Below are 19,472 nucleotides of genomic sequence, written 5' to 3'. Positions count from 1 at the left end.
ACAAAAAGATCAAATTAATAAATACTTTATTACCCTATTATTACTTATTGCAAAATTTCATAATCACCGCAGTAAATTCACTCATCAAAATCCTTTATTTAGCCTATTATTTAAAAAAAGAAGACTATTTCATCTTCCATAGCCTAGCCTATATATAGTCTAATATTCATATAAATATTTTTTTCGAAAATAATATGTTTTGGAGTTATTTGTTATTATTATTCAGAGGTTTTTTATAAAAAAACAACATTTTATTATATACAAAATCTTCTCAAATGTAATTTTCTTTTACACAAAATTTACCTTTTATAGATTAATCTCAAATGTCACTGTTTTATAAAGATTTTTAATAGCACACAGAGGATTACAGAATTGCACAGCATTACAAATTAATTACTGGAAATCCTTGAGTGATTCATGCAAAGGAATGAAAAAAATGAAAAGACAAAAAGATTAAAAAGAAAAAGAAAAAATTACAAAGAAAAAAAAGTCCAGTGTTGTTGAAAATTGGCAAAGAATGGGTCTTTTAAACGCAAATTTATAAGGCTCATAATAATTTACAGGTTAAAGTAATGCACCTTTGTTCTATTAAGGACCTAAAAGAGTCCAATATCAGGTTTTAAGAAAGTCAGAAAACATTTCTAAAGGGTAAAAAAAGTACTCAAACTTAAAATAAATAAATAAACAATTGAATAATTGAAGGCCTTCAGTGATTTGCATTGTGTAACATTTAACAGACTCGGCTCACAGTACTGCTGGAGGCAATTGAGCAACTGTTGTTCACACAAATACTTTCTGTTTAAGACATAAAGCACTGAGGTTTGTTGATTAAGGTCATACTAACACATCTCTATCTATCGATCTGCTACAACAGATGTAGTCTACACTTACTGTATGCCTATGTTTACCTGTGCTTTGTAGCTGTGATGCACCGACTCATAAAATGGTTATAGGCCTATAATGGATACATTTCAAGTCTATGGATTTGTTTAGTCAGGCTAATACAGGCCAATATAATTCAGTTACATTGGCTTCAATAATAAAACTACACTGAAAGGCCTTGCGTCAAGTTACGTCCTGTTCGCGTTTGAAGGCAGTTGAGCAGGTGTTAACTCTGGGTTATTTTATCAGTAGACTGTGTAAACGTTTAATAAACAGATCCTGAATTCCCTCACATCATGCAGCACCAGCGCGTTTTCGGCATGCCATGCCACGTCCTTGTTTCTCTGCAGCAGGAGGAGGGCTTTCTTTTGGGCAGGTATCTATTACCTGTGTCACGTGGGCGGTGGCCAGGTAGGGCTCACACAAAACCAGCGCGATCCAAGCAGCCATTGCGGAGCGGAGCCAAGGGTTTCGGATTTGTTTGCATCGAGTCTCACGCAATTAAAAGGCCACGAGACACATCAAGGCGAGTCCGAACCCGGCACTGATCTGTCCGTAGGTGTGGGGTCACTGGGCTCTTCGCTTTTCTGTCACCTGGAGTTGATCTCTAGGATTTTGCTTTTGCTGTCGGGGTGGTGTGACAATAGTTTTTTTTTCCTTCTTAAAAATGACGGTTAATCCGGATTATCTGGTGCTTTTTTTCACCACCACATCTGGCGCAAGTGGGGACCAATTGGGATCAGATGAGAAGGAAATTGTACAGCTGGTTTGGCAAGTTGTGGATTTAGCGACTAAAAAGGTAATTTCATATTTCCCCATGATAGTGTGTATGCGCGCGCGCGCGTGTGTGTGTGGTATAGTGAGTTTTACATTTATATATGTCAGTTTTTTTTTTAAAGAAAAATTTACTAAGTCTAAGGTTAAATATTAAAATGTGTTTATTTATTTATTCACTTTCATCTATCTATCTATCTATCTATCTATCTATCTATCTATCTATCTATCTATCTATCTATCTATCTATCTATCTGTGTGTATGTACTGTTTGGTAATTCTGTTGAGGGTGAGAGAGGGAATTATATATGGCAGATATTTAAACAAAAATTAGTCAAAGTTAAATTTAAGGCTCTTATCAATCTAAATCTATCTACTTTTTCCCTGCTATTTATCAATTCATCCATCCATTTGATATATTTCCCTATGTTAATGGATATGTTGGAAGTGAGTATTCCTCTGCTTTCTACATTCAGGCAGGTCAGGTCAATGAATTGCTAGTCAAACCGGATCACGTTGAGCTCTCTGAGGAGTGTCAGGAGGTGAGTGGACTCACCGAGGAGGCCTTGACAGAAGCTGAAGCGCTTGAGGAGGCCATCGAACAGGTGATCATTCTCATATAATCTGTTCTGGCAGGATGGTATTTATCTTTTAGTGTGTCTGTTTTTAGAACTTTTGGTTCAAAATACATAAGGAAGTTTGCCTTTGAAAGTGGACCCTTTCAAATGCAAAACTTTATTTTCGAACTCTTTACACACTTTTAAACACATTATTTAACAGCTTGTGGATTGATATTTGCGTGAGCAGCCTTGTGAGTATGTATTAAAGACCACATAAAAGTGGCGTTTACTCAGAGAGTCCATGTGTGTGCAGTTGAATCAGAGATTATGTGCAGAAGTGGACGCAGGTGCAGGAAACACCTTCTACCTCTGTACGGATGGACAGCTGCACATTCGTCAAGTCCTCCATCCTGAAGCGTCCAGCAAGGTATCAAACTCTAAATACTGCAACTGAGTGGGTGATATTTGTGAAATATCCATATTTAGTTTAATAATTTGTAAGTGCAAATGTGTTGTCTTGACTGCTTACTTTTGTGCTTTTCAGAATCTTTTGTTGCCTGAGTGTTTCTTCTCCTTCTTTGACCTGCGGAAAGAGTTCAAGAAAAAATTCCCATCAGAAGGGGAACTGAAAGACTTGAATCTTCAGGTCATGGCTGACTGTATCCTTAAAAGACATGTCAAATATTATGTTTTGTGTATTTTTTTGTAAATCTTATATGGATGAGAGTAGATTAATACACATATTAGTTGTGTAGGCGTGTGAGGAAGTTGCATTTGAGTGTGTGTGTGTGTGTGAGAGAACGATAGGTAACAGGGTGTTGGCTGCAGGATCCCAAGGTTTTGAAATGCAAATAGATTCACAATAGTGTGGGCTCAATTGAGCCAGCAAGAGAAAGCCAAGAGTGTTTATCCAACAAGCTTAACCTGCCACACCTACGCTGTAACGTCTTAACACACACACACACACAGAGTCAAACACACAATGCAACAGCACAGCCCTCTGCACAGTAAGAAAGGTTAATCAGAATGTATTCAATCCCTTCATGTATCTGTTGTGCCTTTATGAAAGACTGCTGTGTTTCATCGCTCCTTTTGCATTTATAAACCCTGCTCTAGTTGTACTTTGCATCTTTACTGTGTCATTAGCTGGTAATTATCATCACCAGTAACACTAAACCCAGATGCAGTATTCCTTGACTGCAGTTGCAATCAGATCTGAATGTGGTTGTAGATTCTTCTCTTCATGCTTTCACTGCTCACATGGTTCAGCAGATGACAGAAATTGTTTTAGCACTCGTCTCAGAGCCTGTCTGTAAGTCCTTACAACTTACTTTTATTGTCTGAACACATGAATTTAATATTCATAAGTGTTTATGTTATGAACCTGCTTTATTTGTCTTCATAGCCCACCAGTTCTCCTTCCCTGAAAAAGTGAATGACAAGTTTGAGACTGGCACGTGGTAAGAGCTGATTCTTATTTAAACTAACAAACATCTGCAACTGTGTTCAGTTGATTTTTTTTTTTTTTTTTGCTGAGCTCCACCTTAATGTTAATGACCAGTCATACCTTAGTAACTGTTGCCATCCACCATGTTATAAGAGTTCCTGGATTTGCTTTTTTTTGCCGATTTTTGAAAATCCTGTAAATATCCAGGAATTTTAAACTGAATTTTTTTTAAAGTCTGGAAAAGTCAGTGAAATTAATAAAATCACAGAAAGTTGTAGGATTTTCTATAACGATTATACATTTTTACTACACGTCCGTTACACATCTAAAACATTAAAATAATAGATTATTATTTGTAAGTGCAATTTCTATAAAATTGCTGATTAATGGAAATTGGAGATATTATATCATAAGTTTAGTTTAAATGTTTACATGAAAATGTATGGTGCTGGAGCTTTAATTATTATAGAGTATTTTTATTTGGGAGTAATTTAATATAGAGTTTATTTATTTTTTCTAATATTTTAATGAAAAGCTCATGCTGTGAATTAAATTGTGTCCTATTCACTAATGAACAAGTAATAGATCATTAAGAACCACTTATGTTTGCTCCCTGCTAAACAAGCGTTACAGTAATTTTATCTATTGAGATATTTCAAAGTTTTTAGTTTTCAGAAATATTTAAAGAAAAATATCTGATAAAATGTTTTCCATTATCACACCTCATTCTAGCCCGAGCACATTTACTGGAAATCATGCAGGTCACAGAAATCTCCTGTTGAATCCTATGAGAATTTTGGTAAAGCTTGTCTGAGTAGTAACCAAGGGTGTGGTGCACTTGATGTATTGATTTTTGGCTTTCCTACTAGCACAAGTTGTTGTGACACATTGTTTAAATTGCATGTAAATATGTGTATAGCAGTAAGATGGAGAGGGTGGATGATAACACGGTGATCAGAGCTCGGGGTCTTCCATGGCAGTCCTCAGACCAGGACATCGCTCGATTCTTCAGGGGTCTCAACATTGCCAAGTATGCACACATAACCTGCAAACCACCTACAGGCAGCACTTATTAATAAATGATCATTATTCAGTCTGTACACTATGCGTCTGATAAATGACTGTGCGTGTGTCTGTGTGTGTAGAGGAGGTGCTGCATTGTGTCTGAATGCTCAGGGCAGGAGGAATGGAGAGGCACTAGTGCGGTTTGAGAGTGAAGAGCACAGGGATTTGGCCCTGCAGAGACACAAGCATCACATGGGCACCAGATACATTGAGGTACACACACATTCATAAAGCCATTGTAGTAAGTATGATGTTACACTAAGTATAGTGATTTATAATTATATCATATAAATTATCTAAATATAATTTTCAATCTGTTTCAGTAAATGAAGTTACATTTAGTGCCCTGATGAACAAAAGTCCAGTTACAATAACTTTTTTTTTTTTTATTGTAGTGGTATGTATATTTTTTTTATTTATATTCTTTGTTTTGTATTTTTGGTTTACAAGGCAACAGGTGAAGACTTTTTAAAGATAGCTGGAGGTAAAAATGTATTTATTTTTTTATGCTTGAGTTTGCATGCATGTGATATTTGGGTTTGTATGTGGACAGGGTTGGGAACTGAGAACCAGCTCTTATTCTTATTCAAAACTGGTTCCATTTTTTTTTTAAAAATGGTCCATTGTGACCAGTGTAGATTCCCAAACTTAATTTCTTGAATGAGCCGGTTCTTTGAGTATAAAAATGTAATGTGCAACCAATGTAGTCTGACTCCTGAACGAACGATTCTTTGAAGTGAATCAAAAACATGCAGTGCAGTCTGTGTAAACACACCTTGGTGAGAACTGCTTTACTTTTATTTATTATTGAAATTATCCCATTGTTTGGCAATAAAATGACATTTATTTTTTCCAAATATTTATGCCTTAAGAGAAATACAGGAAGTAACTGGGACCTTTTTACAAGAATTGGAACAGGAATTTTGTGATCCCTATTTGTGAACAATCTTGCACAATTCAGTTTTTTCTAGTTATTGTATGAATGCAGTTGTAAGGGGAAGTCGTGGCCTAATGGTTAGAGAGTCGGACTCCCAATCGAAGGGTTGTGAGTTCGAGTCTCGGGCCCGCAGGAATTGTGGGTGGGGGGAGTGCACAGAATTACAGTTCTCTCTCTCCCTTCAATACCCACGATTTTAGGTGCCCTTGGCAAGGCATCGAACCCCCAACTGCTCCCCGGGCGCCGCAGCATAAAATGGCTGCCCTGTGCTTTGTGTGTTCACAGTGTGTGGTGTGTGTGTTCACTGCTCTGTGTGTGTGCACTTCGGATGGGTTAAATGCAGAGCACTAATTCTGAGTATGGGTCACCATACTTGGCTGAATGTCACGTCACGTAACATAAATTGTGTATATCATCTGATTTCTGGAGTTTGTGTTCTGTCAGTGTTATTTGCATTGGTTTGAGTATGTTTTGTGTATTTTTAGCTTCACGTTGAGTGGCTCATGTGTCAATCTCTGACTGGCAGGTACCTCTAATGAAGTTGCCAAATTTCTGTCGAGGGAGAATCAGGTTATCATACGCATGCGTGGACTTCCGTTCACCGCAACAGCAGAGCAGGTGCTGCAGTTCTTCTCCCCGGCATGTCCTGTGACAGACGACAGCGAAGGCATTCTGTTTGTACGTTTTCCTGATGGCAGGCCCACTGGGGACGCGTTCGTGCTGTTCTCACATGAGGAACATGCTCAGAATGCACTGAAAAAACACAAGGACATCCTGGGCAAGCGGTACATAGAGCTGTTCAAAAGCACTGCGGCTGAGGTGCAACAGGTGAGAGCAGCACTTCCTATTTGATTTGAAATCATTAGTTGTGTGGAGTGTATCTTAGTCGGTTTAGACAGACTCGGCAGGGCAAGTAAAACGTGAGGTGTTTGGGTGTGTAAGTGTGTGTACAAGCATGTACTCCGTCTGAACGACCCGGCTGGCTAAACAAACACTCAGCTCGGCAGTCTGTAAAAGATTAGCTTTTTAAAGCTGTCATAAAATCTCTCTTGTAGTCTTCCTGTTCTTTAGTGTAAAAACCTTTCAAATTTCATTGTTACTAATTTTGTAGAATTATTTGGAATTCCTTTGCGTTAATATTTAGCTGTTGTCATGTATATCAAACCAAGGCTACTCAACCATAGCAGGCAGTTGAATTCACTTTAACCTGATTTTGAGCAGGCATCATGTGTGTTTGATCACCAGCAAGGGGGTCCTGGAGCAACAAGGGTGTGTCATTTAGGCAAAGAGATTCCCATAATGCCTTATATTAATAGTTGGCTGGTTGTTGGGCTCTTTAATAAAAAGAATACTTACAATTGAACCACATCAGTAATACCAGAAGTCTGAAATTATGTCTGGCATAAAAGGAAACAAAGCAAACTGTATCCCTCACAAAACAAACACCAACCTCTGTTGCCCGTGTACAGTACCTGATAACTGTTATGAAAACAGCTTTTTTTTAACAACCAGTACCTTTTTTAATAAGTGTTTAATGACCAGTATGCATAACTGATTTGTAATTGTTTTATTTCTACTTTTTAACACATTGAGTACATAATCAGTAGACTACAACAATAAACATAACATGCATAATAAATATATTTTGTTTTATAAAGATTTATTTATAATTTTTTTTATTACGTAATTGCAGAGTTGTTTTTCTATCAAAACGATTGCAGATTTATTTTCATCTTTGTTTTGGGCTGTCTAATGGTTATCATGATACCTTGTTTTTTTTTTACTTGAGAATGAATGCAAAATATGCATTAAGTAACTTATTTTACCTGTGAACTAATTATGGGAAAAATATCAATACTGGTCAAATATATTGGTCAAACTACCAAAGTACAGTGGACCAGTCATTGAGAAGATTTAATTATGAGTTGAATGGGTAATTACATGATAAACATTAAACAATCAAATATAAAGAAACAAAGAAACAAACAAAAAAGCTGTGGATTTTCTATGCCAACACTTTGACTTGCTCAAACAGGAAGTGTATGGTTTGGTGGACTTGATATGGTGAAGTTCCAATGAATATAAAACCAAGAAGTTTTATATTTGTGGGCAAGTTGTCGGCTCCATATATTAGGGCATTTGAGGATACAGACACACCAAACTTGTATTTGCATGGTGGCTAACAGTATCAGTACCTGCTCATCCATCAGCTCATCCGTCATCTCCACACCTGGAGCTATAAACAGACAGAAGTCTTTTTGATAATGTGCATTGCCAGTTATTCAACTCCAGCATTTGTGTGTTAGGTATTGAACAGATACTCATCGGCCCCCTTGATTCCTGTGGCCCCATCCCCCATCCTGTCTGTTGTGCCACCCCCCACATTCATGCCCCCAACGGCAGCAGTGACAGGTGTGCGGGACTGCGTGAGATTGAGGGGTCTTCCGTACGATGCCACCATCCAGGACATATTGGTTTTCTTGGGCGAATACACTGCTGACATCAAGCCACATGGAGTGCATATGGTGCTTAACCAGCAGGTAAGGATCTCAGACTACTTGTATACATATGAACTATAGTATTCATATGAAGTTCATCCAATAAAATAAACACCTATGCAGTTCTGAATGTGTTCTGTCGGGGAATTTTCCCTCTTTGGCTCAACTGCTCCATAAAAATGGTGATTAATCACAGCTTTTGTCAGGACTTGTGTTTCTTTATTCTTTTACAATGTGTTTCTGTCATGCCTTGGTCCTTATGATATCTCAAAGCATGCTGAAGAGAACTTGAGAATAGGATAGGCTATTGAAATGTTTCCACACAAACCTCATTTCTAAAAAGCTGGCTTGCATATTTTCAGCTAGACACAAAGAAAGAATTTAATGATTCTGATTCCTCTTAATGGTTCCATTAAAGATTATTTTACAGTACCAGTCAGAAGTTTGGGGTTGGTGTGTGTGTTTTTTTTTTTTTTTATGTTTTTGCTCACCAAGGCAGCATTTATTTGATCAGCAAATATTTTAAGATACTGTTACAAATTAAAAAATACTTTTCTATTTTAATGTATTTCTGAACATAATTTATTCCTACTTTATTCTAATATGCTGATTCGGTGATCAAGAAACATTTCTTATGATTATCAGGTGTACTGCTTAATATTTTTGTAGAAACTATAAAACATTTTTCAGGATTTTTGGATGAATAGAAAGGTAAAAGGAACAGCATTTGTTTAATATAGAATATGTAACAATGTAAATGTTTTTACTGTCACTTTTTGAATGCAAACTTGCTGAATAAAATTCTTACCTTACTAACCCCAAACATTTTAAAGGTAATGCAGTACTTTTTTTAAGGAATAAATATTTTGGGGTGAAAAAGTAATTTCATTGCCAAATGATTTAAAACAATTTATGCAAAAGTACTTTTTACACTGTTTTTTATGCAATCCAATAATTATTGATTGAACTATATATTAAACAAAAATAGTAACCTATTTCATTTATTTTTTATAAAATCTTTAACTAAACATTGTCAAATGAACAATCTGTCAGTAACTACACTGATTGTAGTTGTATAGCTATTTGTATTTCTGTTGTTTCATCAAAAAAAATATAGTTAATTCAGGTATTGGACTGCAGAACTATTAGACTGTTTCGCACTGTATGCTTTTGATTTAAAGAACCCATAAGGCTCATTTGTTTAGGGAGTTCAACAATAGCGGTTGCACTATTTTTGATTCATTAAAAAAGAACTGGCTCCTAAAAGTCTCTAATTGTTCTGAAATGAAACTACATAGTTTACAGTGTCTGTTTGCCGCTGTAGATTCAGTAACAGTAGTGCAGCTCCAATGAATAAGTAGTGCAGGAAACCAGTAGTATTTTAGTACAGGGTTCCAGTATTTTTTTGAAAAATTGATTTAAAATAAGAATAATTAAAATATCCTCATTATGAAAGAAAAAACAAACAGTGATACACGTTCAGTACTTTAAAGCATTTGAAGCAGAAACACATCCTGCTCTCTTGTTAAGTGCACTTGTTTTCTTCTTTTTAAAAGTGAGTTTGTGAATTCAGCCTCTGTTTATGTGTGTTTGATCAGGGTCGTCCATCGGGTGATGCTTTTATCCAGATGCGTTCAGCGGACCGGGCCTTCCTGGCGGCCCAGCACTGCCACAAGCGCAGCATGAAAGAGCGTTACGTGGAGGTGTTTGCGTGCTCCGCTCAGGAGATGAACATCGTGCTGATGGGGGGGACGCTCAACAGGAGCGGTCTCTCGCCGCCGCCATGTAAGTTACGACGTAAGTGCCGCTGGGCTCTGGGTCTGCTTCTCTCAGCTGTGTGTGCGGGTAGGTGGCGCTTCACGCCTTCCTGTTTTTCCCCTTTCTCTCATTCATTCACTTATTCATTCATGGTGGGTGTCCTGTCCACATTTCCTGCCTAGGCAGGAATGGGCATCAGGAGCGGTAGGAATCTGGTTGGGTGAATTTTTTTTTTTGTATTCAATTCAGATCTGAGTTTGTCAGATGCTTTTCCACAGCGGGGGAATGGAGGGCTTTGATTTGGGGTGATTTAGTACAATCTTTCTAAATCTAAATGTGCACAAAATTTTAATCCACATCATAATGTCACCATATGCACTTTGTTGCACTTGGAAAGACACTTTCTGTTTGATTTAGTGTAGATTTCTTTCTTTCTTTGGTTTTAGATAGTCAGCTCCATAACTTTGCTGTCCTAAAAACAAACAGCGGCATGTAAAGGCATCGGCATGCCACAGGATGAGTCCGGTTAAAGGCATCTGAACGCCTGTGGCTGTGTACTGATATGTTTTGAAGGGTGGAGGAACATACCTGACTTGTAGCTGAATTTTAATGGCAGAAATTGGCAGTTTTGGGTTTGCTACATGCTTTGAGTGTGAGATAAAGTTTGGGATAGATATTTTAATAGAAATCCTTTATTCGACTAAACTGGTATTTTTCCAACTCAATGAGCAAATATTTTGGCAGATTTAAGACACATAACGTTCACATGATAGATGAGATTTGTAATTGTACCTGCAGTGTTAACTATAAGACATGCCTGAACTCATTTATACGCAGGTTCACATGTGAGAGGTTGTATTTAGGGTGGGCTTTTGAGGTGGTTACTGCTGGTGGCTAGACCGTTGATTTGCAGTACATTGTTCATTGTTTGTTTGATGGGATGACTGCATGAGCCTCTGGTGACAAACAATGAACAGGACTTTAAAGGTGTAAAGCCTTCATTGTAACTGGCTTATGTTTAGTCAGGACCACATCCTTTAATTAGTTGGCGAATACTTTGAATAATCGCTAGTAATTATGTAAATTCAATATTTCATTGTGCCACATTCATTAATTTTAGCCCACTTTATTCTCATTAAAATGGTGTACACAAAATTTTGTCATGAAAAATTACACTTTGACAATTTTATGACATTTTAGTGAGAATAAAATGGATTAAAACATTTAAAAATTATGAAAATATTTATTTAAAAAAAATACATTATTTTAGTTCATTTTATTCTCACTAAAATAGCATAAAACTGTGGCTCCCAACCATTTTGACCCTGCCATTCAACACAATATTCGAAAGGCCACCCCTTGCTCCTTAACAGAAACTGGGAGTATTAATATACTGCATTACTTTACATAATTTTAAGTCATCCTGCGGGCCCTTTGGAGGTTTGCTGAGGTACCCTAGTTGGCCCTGGCCCCCCTAGTTGAGAACCACTGGCATAAAGATTGCATTTAAGTGAGCAAAATCAAATTAGCTTGGTTGGTCATTGTTCAACTCTTTCAGCTCCAATGTGCCACTTCTAAAGTTATATAGATTACACGCTATAGTTGGATTAGTTCAAAAAAAAAATTTCTTTTAAAAACTGTTACTTTTTCTTATATTTTCATCAGCCGTATATTTTATAAAAAACATTTTAATTATCACCATTGTGCATCTTTTTAATTTTCATTGTCAATGACAGAATCAAAAACAAACGAAAAAAAAAAAAATTGTCAGTAATTTCCTTGACAAGATTAACACTACAATCACATCTAGTTGCCATAAGCGGACGCTTCAAGATTGTTTTTTTTTCACTCAGTAATTACTCGATATCCCACCTCCCCCATTTCAGGTTTGTCCCCGCCATCATATGCTTTTCCTCATGGGACGACTGTTCTTCCTGCTGGAGCGGTCCTTCCTGCGGGAGCAGTGCTACCTATGGAGCCAACAGCTATCTACCCCTCCCAGTTCCTGCTGAGTCCCCGAACCCTGGCACCAACGACGGCCTTCTACCCTGCCAGTAACCCACTGTACATGAACTACACCACCTATTATCCCAGGTAAGAGTTCTATATGTAAATGTTGTTTTTCAGTCCAACATAAGCCATGCACATTCATGTATGCAGTGTAAGAGCAATAGTTATCTGCAGTTTCATTCACAGAAGATGATGAATGGATGAATGAATACCATTTATCTTTGATTTAATGACGTGTCTAACACTGTAGTGTACATATCAATCCAAGTCAGTGTCTGTAGGTAGTTTATTGAGTAATGTAGGCATCATAGATGAATAAATGTTTCCAAGGCACTACCTTTAATATGCCATAATGCTGTGTATGAAATGATACAAATGACATCTGAATTGAAAGAGTGGATGAATTGGGAAAAAATTAATGAATGAATGTCCATCGGAATTTATAATTGCAGTTCTACCAAGAAATAAGCACTGTAGTCTTTAAATATTTGCTTAGTTATATCTAAAGTTCACTTGAATTTGTTCTAGATCATTAGTTGTGATGCGATGCCTTGGAAACCTGCCTGAACCAGTTTCTTTAAGAGGAACCTTCCTTATTATTTGGACACAACCAATAAGTCATTCTTATATGATGTCGGAGCTCTTATATATGTCAGAATACTCACCAGTAGCTGCCTCGTGTTATCTGAGAGGTTTCACAAAATGTGAATATTTACATTCAACCTTTGTGTACTCTGTTGTGTTTGAGGCAGTTTTGTGGGCTTTTTTGAAGAGCTGCTCATGTGAAACTCTAAAGTCTGAACATAATGACTTTGTCTCTAAGAAGGACTTGCACAACCAGGAATGGGTGTGTTTACAAGGGTAACACAAAACACAGGGTGTGTGTCACACCCAGGTCCTTTAACATAGCTATATTTTGCATTTTAGCTCATAGTGGAAAAACTGGTTCAGGTACTGAGATTTAGTGACAGAAATATGATTATCTAGCTTTAGGAAGGCTACAAAAACCTAGAGAAGATTTGTAGAGTAAACTATCACTCCAACACGATGAGGTTTGATTGAGGCGGGACTATTTGTTCGACCAATGGAAGAAAAAGAAAAAACTTTTTTTTTCCCAAAAAAGTTTGGGAAGACTTGTAATGTTTTTTAAAGAAGTCTCTTATGCTCATCAAGGCTCCATTTATTTGATCAAAAATATGTAATCTTGCAAAAAGTTATTACAATATAAAATAATGGTTTCTATTTCAATATCCTTTAAAATAAAATTTATTTCTGTGATGCAAAGCTGAATCTCCATCAGCCATTACTCCAGTATAAAGTGTCACATGATTCTTAAGAAATCATTCTAATATGCTGATTTATTATTAGAATTATCAGTGTTGGCAACAGTTGTGCTGGCAAATATATATATTTTTTTTTGGAAACTGCAATACTTTGTTCAGGATTCTTTGATGAATAAAAAGTAAAAAAAAAAAAAAAATCTTTGCTAACACTTCTTATCGACTTAACACATCCTTGCTAAATAAAAGTTTTAATTTCTTAAAAAAAAAAAGAAAGAATAAAAATGTACTGACCCCAAACTTTTAAACAGTAGTGTATATTGTTAAAAAATAATTCTATTTTAAATAAATGCTCTTCTTTTTAACATTTATTCATCAAAGAATCCTGAAAAAAGTATCACATAAAAATATTAAGCAGCTCACAGTTTCCAGCACTGATAATAAATCAGCATATTAAAATGATTTCTGAAGGATCATGTGACACTGAAGACTGGAGTAATGATCTGGAGTAATCAAATAAATGCAACCTAGGTAGTGTATATAAAAGCTCTCTCTCTCTCTCTCTCTCTCTCTCTCTCTCTCTCTCTATATATATATATATATATATATATATACACACACACATACATACACACACAAAATACATATATATGAATGTTTTGACTTATTTACCTTTTTTATTTAATTTTTCATAAATTCGATCCATGTCTGTTTTCATACTAACAGTCCACCTGGCTCCCCCCCTAATATCAGCTACTTCCCTACTGGCCACACCCCTTCAGCAGGCTCAGTCCTCTCAGCCCCACCTACAGCACTGATACGAATGCAAGGCCACGCCCCATCCCATGCTTATAATAGCGGTGTTAAAGAAATCCTCAGCATGGTACATGGATATCAGGTGAGTTTAAAATACACCCATGACTGTATTATAATATTAATGTGAGTTCAGAAAGAGACAGGGTTTTCTTTCATACCATTTCTCTCATTATTTTAATCGACTTCCTACCAAATAGCAAGTAACTAAATCATTTACAGTTCACTGCTGGCCTCTGCAGAATTTAAATGTATTAGCAACCAGCTTCACAATGTTACTGAGCGCCACTGATCCAAATACAAGTCCTAATTTGCTCCGCATCAGAAACTCAGTGTGTGTTTATAGGCTGGGCAGGGCTGGATTGTAGGGAACATTAAGGTGTGTCTTTTGCCCTGCGGTGCTCAGCATTGAAGATTTACATGCTGTAGTGGGTTTGAGTAACAGGACCACATAGTTGCATTGTCACACTCCCTCGATGAGCTAAACAGGTTCCTCTGGTCTAAAGTTCCTCACAGAGACACACACACACACGGAGCTAAGGTGCGGTGCATCGGCTTGCTCTAACTTGACTACTGGTTTTCCATTCTATTGCTGTAGAAGCCCAGTGCTAATATTCTAGATCAGGCAAAAGTAATTGTCATACATAAATAATAATACACACAATATTCAATATATTATATATATATATATATATATACACATACACACACACACACACACACACACACACAGTGGGTATAGAAAAGAATCACTTCATTTCAAATGAAGGCGGACATGAAGTTTTGAAGTTTTTGTTTTATCCAGCTGTATTTACTCAGAGGAAATTATAGCCATCATCCTAGTGAAAGTTATAACATCAACTTAAAAACAAAACAGAATCACGGAGTTGTAAAAACGATCACCCCCCTCCCCTCCTAAAAATATCTTGTAAACTCAACCAGTTAATCACCTTCTCAATGGCACACAAAGCCACTTGACTTTAAACTGTGATCAGCTGTGCTCATTTTGATTAGTTCAGCATGAAAAGAGCTTTCCTGGAGTATTCAGTCTTTGGTAGTGCAACTGAAGAAAATGATCAACTATGGGTGGCAAGGCGCTGTCAAAAGATCTCCAGGAGAAAGTTGTGGACAGGCACAAGTCAGGAGATGGATACAAAAAAAATTCAAAGGCTTTATCAATGCCTAGAAGCACAGTGAAGTCTATTATTAAGAAGTGGAAGGTATTTGAATCAGGACGTCACTCCAAACTGGATGAAAGAGCCAGGAGGAAACTAGAGAATCACAAATTCTCCACAAATGTGGCTTGTATGGGAAGGTTGCAAGAAGAAAGCCACTCCTCTAGAAAGGCCACATGCAGTCACGGCTTGAAGATTCTGAGGCAGATGAGGCTAAAATGGAATTATTTGGCCTCAACACCAAACTATATGTCTGGCAGAATTGCAACACAGCTCACCATCCAAATAACAGTATTCCTACAGTAAAGTATGGAGGTGTTAATATTCTGTTATGGGGGTGTTACTCTGCAGCAGGGACTGGAGCACATGTCAGGATAGAAGAAAAAATGGATGGGGCAAAATACAGTCAAATTCTTGAGGAAAATCTGCTGCGTTGTGCCAAAAAGTTATCAATGGGAATAAGGTTTACCTTCCAACATGATAACGACCCAAAGCACACAGCAAAACTGAGCACACAGTGGTTGAAGGAGAACAAGCTCCTTGCATGGCCTAGTCAGAGCCCAGACTTAAACCCCACTGAAAATCTGTGGAATGACTTGAAGACTGCAGTCCACAAACCATCACCATCACATTTAACTGAACTTGAGCAGAAGAGTGGGCAAATATTGCAAAGTTAGTAGAGACATACTCCAAGAGACTAAAGGCTGTAATTAAAGCAAAAGGTGGTTCAACAAAATACTGACACAAGGGGGTGATCCTTTTTCCAACTCAGTGATTCTTTTTTTTTTTTCCTGGCAGGGTTGGTGTTTTATCTTTCACTTGGATATGTTATAGGTTGCGTTAATAAGGCTGTATAAAACAAAAACTGTGTCCATCTTCATTTCAGACTGCAAAGCAACAAAATGTGATTATTTTAAGGTGATTAGATAAGGATTGGATAAGGGTGATTCTTTTCTATATTCACTGTAAATATTATAATTATCATTTTAAAATACATTTAAACAAATATGTGTATGGGTCAAAGACAAGGTATCCCATTTTGGTGTCCGCATTAAATTTAAATTTACGGAAGTGATTTTATATACACAGAAAGCATATTAAATGCAAATTTAATTTTCCTAATCTTTTGTGAAAATAAAATGTCAAAATAATGGTGATTTAATGTTTCATCATCATTAAGCATAACAGAAATATTTATGTAAAAATTAAAAAACATGCCCGATGCTGTCCTTATATATTCATATTAATAATACATTTTATAATTATTTTTTAATATGGGAAGGAGACCCTCTGCATTCAGAATAAACTAGGGTGTGTCAGTTTCTTCTGAACATTCATAAGTTAAGGGCGTGAAGGGTTTCTTAATAGTATCTTTTGCTATATTAAACTGTTGTAATTATTGCTATAGTATGTACTTGATAGTATTATGCATTATACAGAATAGAACACTAAATATTCAACACCACAGAAGTGAAACGTTCTATCAGGCTGCCTAATGGGCTAATGAACCCATTCTAAAAACAGCTGTGACTCCTGCCATGCACACCCACAATGTGTGTCTTTCCCATGCAGCCTGTACATTTGCCTCAGGCAGTTTGCTATTTAGTCAGTAGGAGAGCTGTCACTCATTTGAGGTGGGGCTTATTACAAATAATGAGGCATAAGCATGTTTCTTGAGTGAATGTAATTTCTTTCTGTCTCCTATAGCCCGGCAACAGCGATGCTTTGGTAACTCTCCCTTCTATGCTGTCAGCCAAGCAGCCTATTGGAGACCAGACTATTGGAGGCGGAGCCTATCTTGACTTGCAGTTGCTTTAAGCCAATCTCTTGACGAGGCCACACCCCTGCAGTGGATTCAGCAAACCCCTCAATACAAAGCAGTTTATGCCATTTATTCTATTTATATAAGAATTTTAAAAAGAATTATATGTATTTTGACATTTAATGTATATTGCACATTGTTTTTTAAGCATTAGAGCTAATATTCTACTCATAAGGTTGCGTGAGTTTATAAGTTTGTATGTTTGTGTCCATGCACATGCAATTATGTTCACTCAGGAAATAGCTTCTGAAACCAGGGTCTAAACATTAAACCTGCCGTATCAGAGGCAGACTTTCACTAATACCATAAAATTAAGCCAAATGAGCAGAAAAGGTGTGTGTGTGAGTGTGTGTCAGTGTCTCCCTGTTGATGTGACTCTACCATGAGTATGTGTAAATGCGTAGAGACATTCTCAAGCCTCTTTTTATTTCTTTGAAGGTTTTAATTGGCATGAAGTCCATAGAGCTAGCTGTTCTATCATGTTTACACGATTGGCCAAAATCGTACACCACGCACAGTGTAGTTCGTGGATATCTGCAACATGTAGTTCTTCTAAATCATTTCGCCAAAAATAGCTCAGAAACAGAATCAGGAAAAACTTTTGTGCTTTATATCTGGGTACCTGTGTCATGCATAAGAAAAATATGTATTGTCCGTACCAATCAATGTACAAAATTCTATAGATAAATGTGCTTGTTGATGTGTGCATGTGTAGTAGATGTAACTAATGAATGAATGAGAGAGAGAGTGTGTGTGTTTAACCAAAAGTCAATGCATGTGTGTTTATTTACTGCACTCAGAGAGTGTTTCAGGCCTGCTGTAATGCACACAGGTGTATTTTCACCCATTGTCTGTGTATTAAGGAGAGTGTTTGTGTGCATCTGCTGGAATGTGAACAGGTTTATTTGTTACCTGCAGCTGTATCCCATTAGTACCTTCCTGTTTATACCAGTGGTTTTCAAACCTCTCCATGAAGTACCCCGAGCACTGCACATTTTGTATGTCTCCCTATATCTGACACCCACTTCAGGTCTTGCAAGCTCCACTAATGAGCTGGTGAGTTGAATCAGGTGTGATAGATGAGGGAGACATACAAAATGTGCAGGGCTGGGGGTACTCCAGGACAGGTTGGAGAACCACTGGTTTATGCCAATGTGCCTCATTTATTATATTCTGTGCTTAAAAAAAAAAAAAAAAAACCCTAGGAGTAATTTGCATGTTTAGGATTTTATGAGCAGTAGGAGTAAAGTGTATGACAGTTAAATAGTCAGTGTGATTTATACTACTACCACACATGCCAACAGGCAGTAGTTAAGTAAAAGCACTATTCTTTCATGTTACTGATCTGTTACCTTCATATTAATTCGTAAACATATGTAGAAAAGAGAAATCAAGAATTTGGCTGTTTGGATAAAGTATTATTTTATTTTGATATTTTATAATAACTTAAAATAAAGGAAATTTAACATTGTTTCTGAGGGATTGAGTGACTGACTCACTATGTGCATATTTACATTTACACACTTAAAAAATAGTGAGAAGTGATTGAGCTACATTAAATAGATTTTATTTCAGTAAGTGTAGTCATATCAAAATATTAACACTGGAGTTGCTCTCCCTTAAGATAATCAAGTTGTAAACAAGAAAATAAAAAGTTTACATTTCATTTTGTTGCCCCAGATCTACTTCTAGAAGGCAAACTTGAAATGCATATTTAATGCCCTCTTGTGGGCAATGTATGCATCAAAACTTGATCTCTGCTCATCGCACTTCCGGAAATGTCTTTGTTTTTATATTACACGACAAATAAAGGAGGTTGTTGTATAAAACTGGAGTTTCATATGAAAATGTATATAATGGATAGCAGTAAAATTTTTCACAAAATATATGTTAGAAACCTTTAACTTTGCAAGACATTTAAGCACGTTCAGAATAAAATACTGCATTTGCATACTGCGAAATACACATCATACACTGTCTAAAAATAGAATATGATGCAGTATAATGTATGGGGACGTTTTAAACAGTAGTACAATAAATTGTTACATGACCACATTATGCTTTCAGCTTACGTGGCGCTAATTACTTCAGAAATAAAACATTATTTTAATCAAATTTTTAAAATGTTCTAATTTTCAAAAATGTTCAAAATATACAAACATGTCATGTTCAATTAATTAATGAATGAAAAAACGAGATGTTCAAGTTGCAAGTCACATTTTAAGCAGAGGTTTGAACGCATTGCATTGTGGGATATAGTGTCCCAGGGGTGTTCTGCTGTTTATCATACATTCATCCCGGTATTTTGCATACTGTGCACAGTATACATACTGCACACTACAGAAAAAGTATGCGTAGTATAGTAGTATTCTATTCCGAACATAGCCAAATACAGTAGGTCTACACACTGACAGCTTTAAGCGAAGCCTGACTTAAACTCTGCCCCCTTAA

General features: G+C 36.7%; 1 protein-coding gene across 3 annotated transcripts; it reads left to right on the top strand.

Annotated features, from left to right (window-relative positions):
• Positions 1 to 1,295: 1,295 nt before the first annotated feature.
• LOC109105370 (epithelial splicing regulatory protein 1-like) lies at positions 1,296 to 18,982 on the top strand. Of its 3 annotated transcripts, none has more exons than XM_042772579.1 (15): positions 1,296 to 1,681; positions 2,133 to 2,261; positions 2,530 to 2,643; positions 2,761 to 2,875; positions 3,430 to 3,528; positions 3,622 to 3,676; positions 4,583 to 4,693; positions 4,809 to 4,941; positions 5,170 to 5,212; positions 6,192 to 6,493; positions 7,972 to 8,205; positions 9,762 to 9,960; positions 11,808 to 12,015; positions 13,965 to 14,109; positions 16,907 to 18,982. In XM_042772579.1, exons 1-15 carry the CDS (start codon positions 1,550 to 1,552, stop codon positions 17,015 to 17,017), a joined length of 2,130 nt encoding a protein of 709 aa, XP_042628513.1. In that variant the 5' UTR covers positions 1,296 to 1,549; the 3' UTR covers positions 17,018 to 18,982. The 3 variants fall into 3 exon arrangements, with proteins under 3 accessions (XP_042628513.1, XP_042628510.1, XP_042628511.1); XM_042772576.1 differs by having other exon boundaries at positions 13,938 to 14,109; XM_042772577.1 differs by having other exon boundaries at positions 1,297 to 1,681; positions 9,762 to 9,948; positions 13,938 to 14,109.
• The last annotated feature ends 490 nt before the right edge of the window (positions 18,983 to 19,472 follow it).

The sequence above is a fragment of the Cyprinus carpio genome, chromosome A16, assembly GCF_018340385.1.
Source record: "Cyprinus carpio isolate SPL01 chromosome A16, ASM1834038v1, whole genome shotgun sequence".
In the NCBI taxonomy this organism is placed as follows: domain Eukaryota; kingdom Metazoa; phylum Chordata; class Actinopteri; order Cypriniformes; family Cyprinidae; genus Cyprinus; species Cyprinus carpio.
Note: the sequence above shows the minus strand (reverse complement) of the source record. Positions and strands in the feature narration are given on the sequence as shown.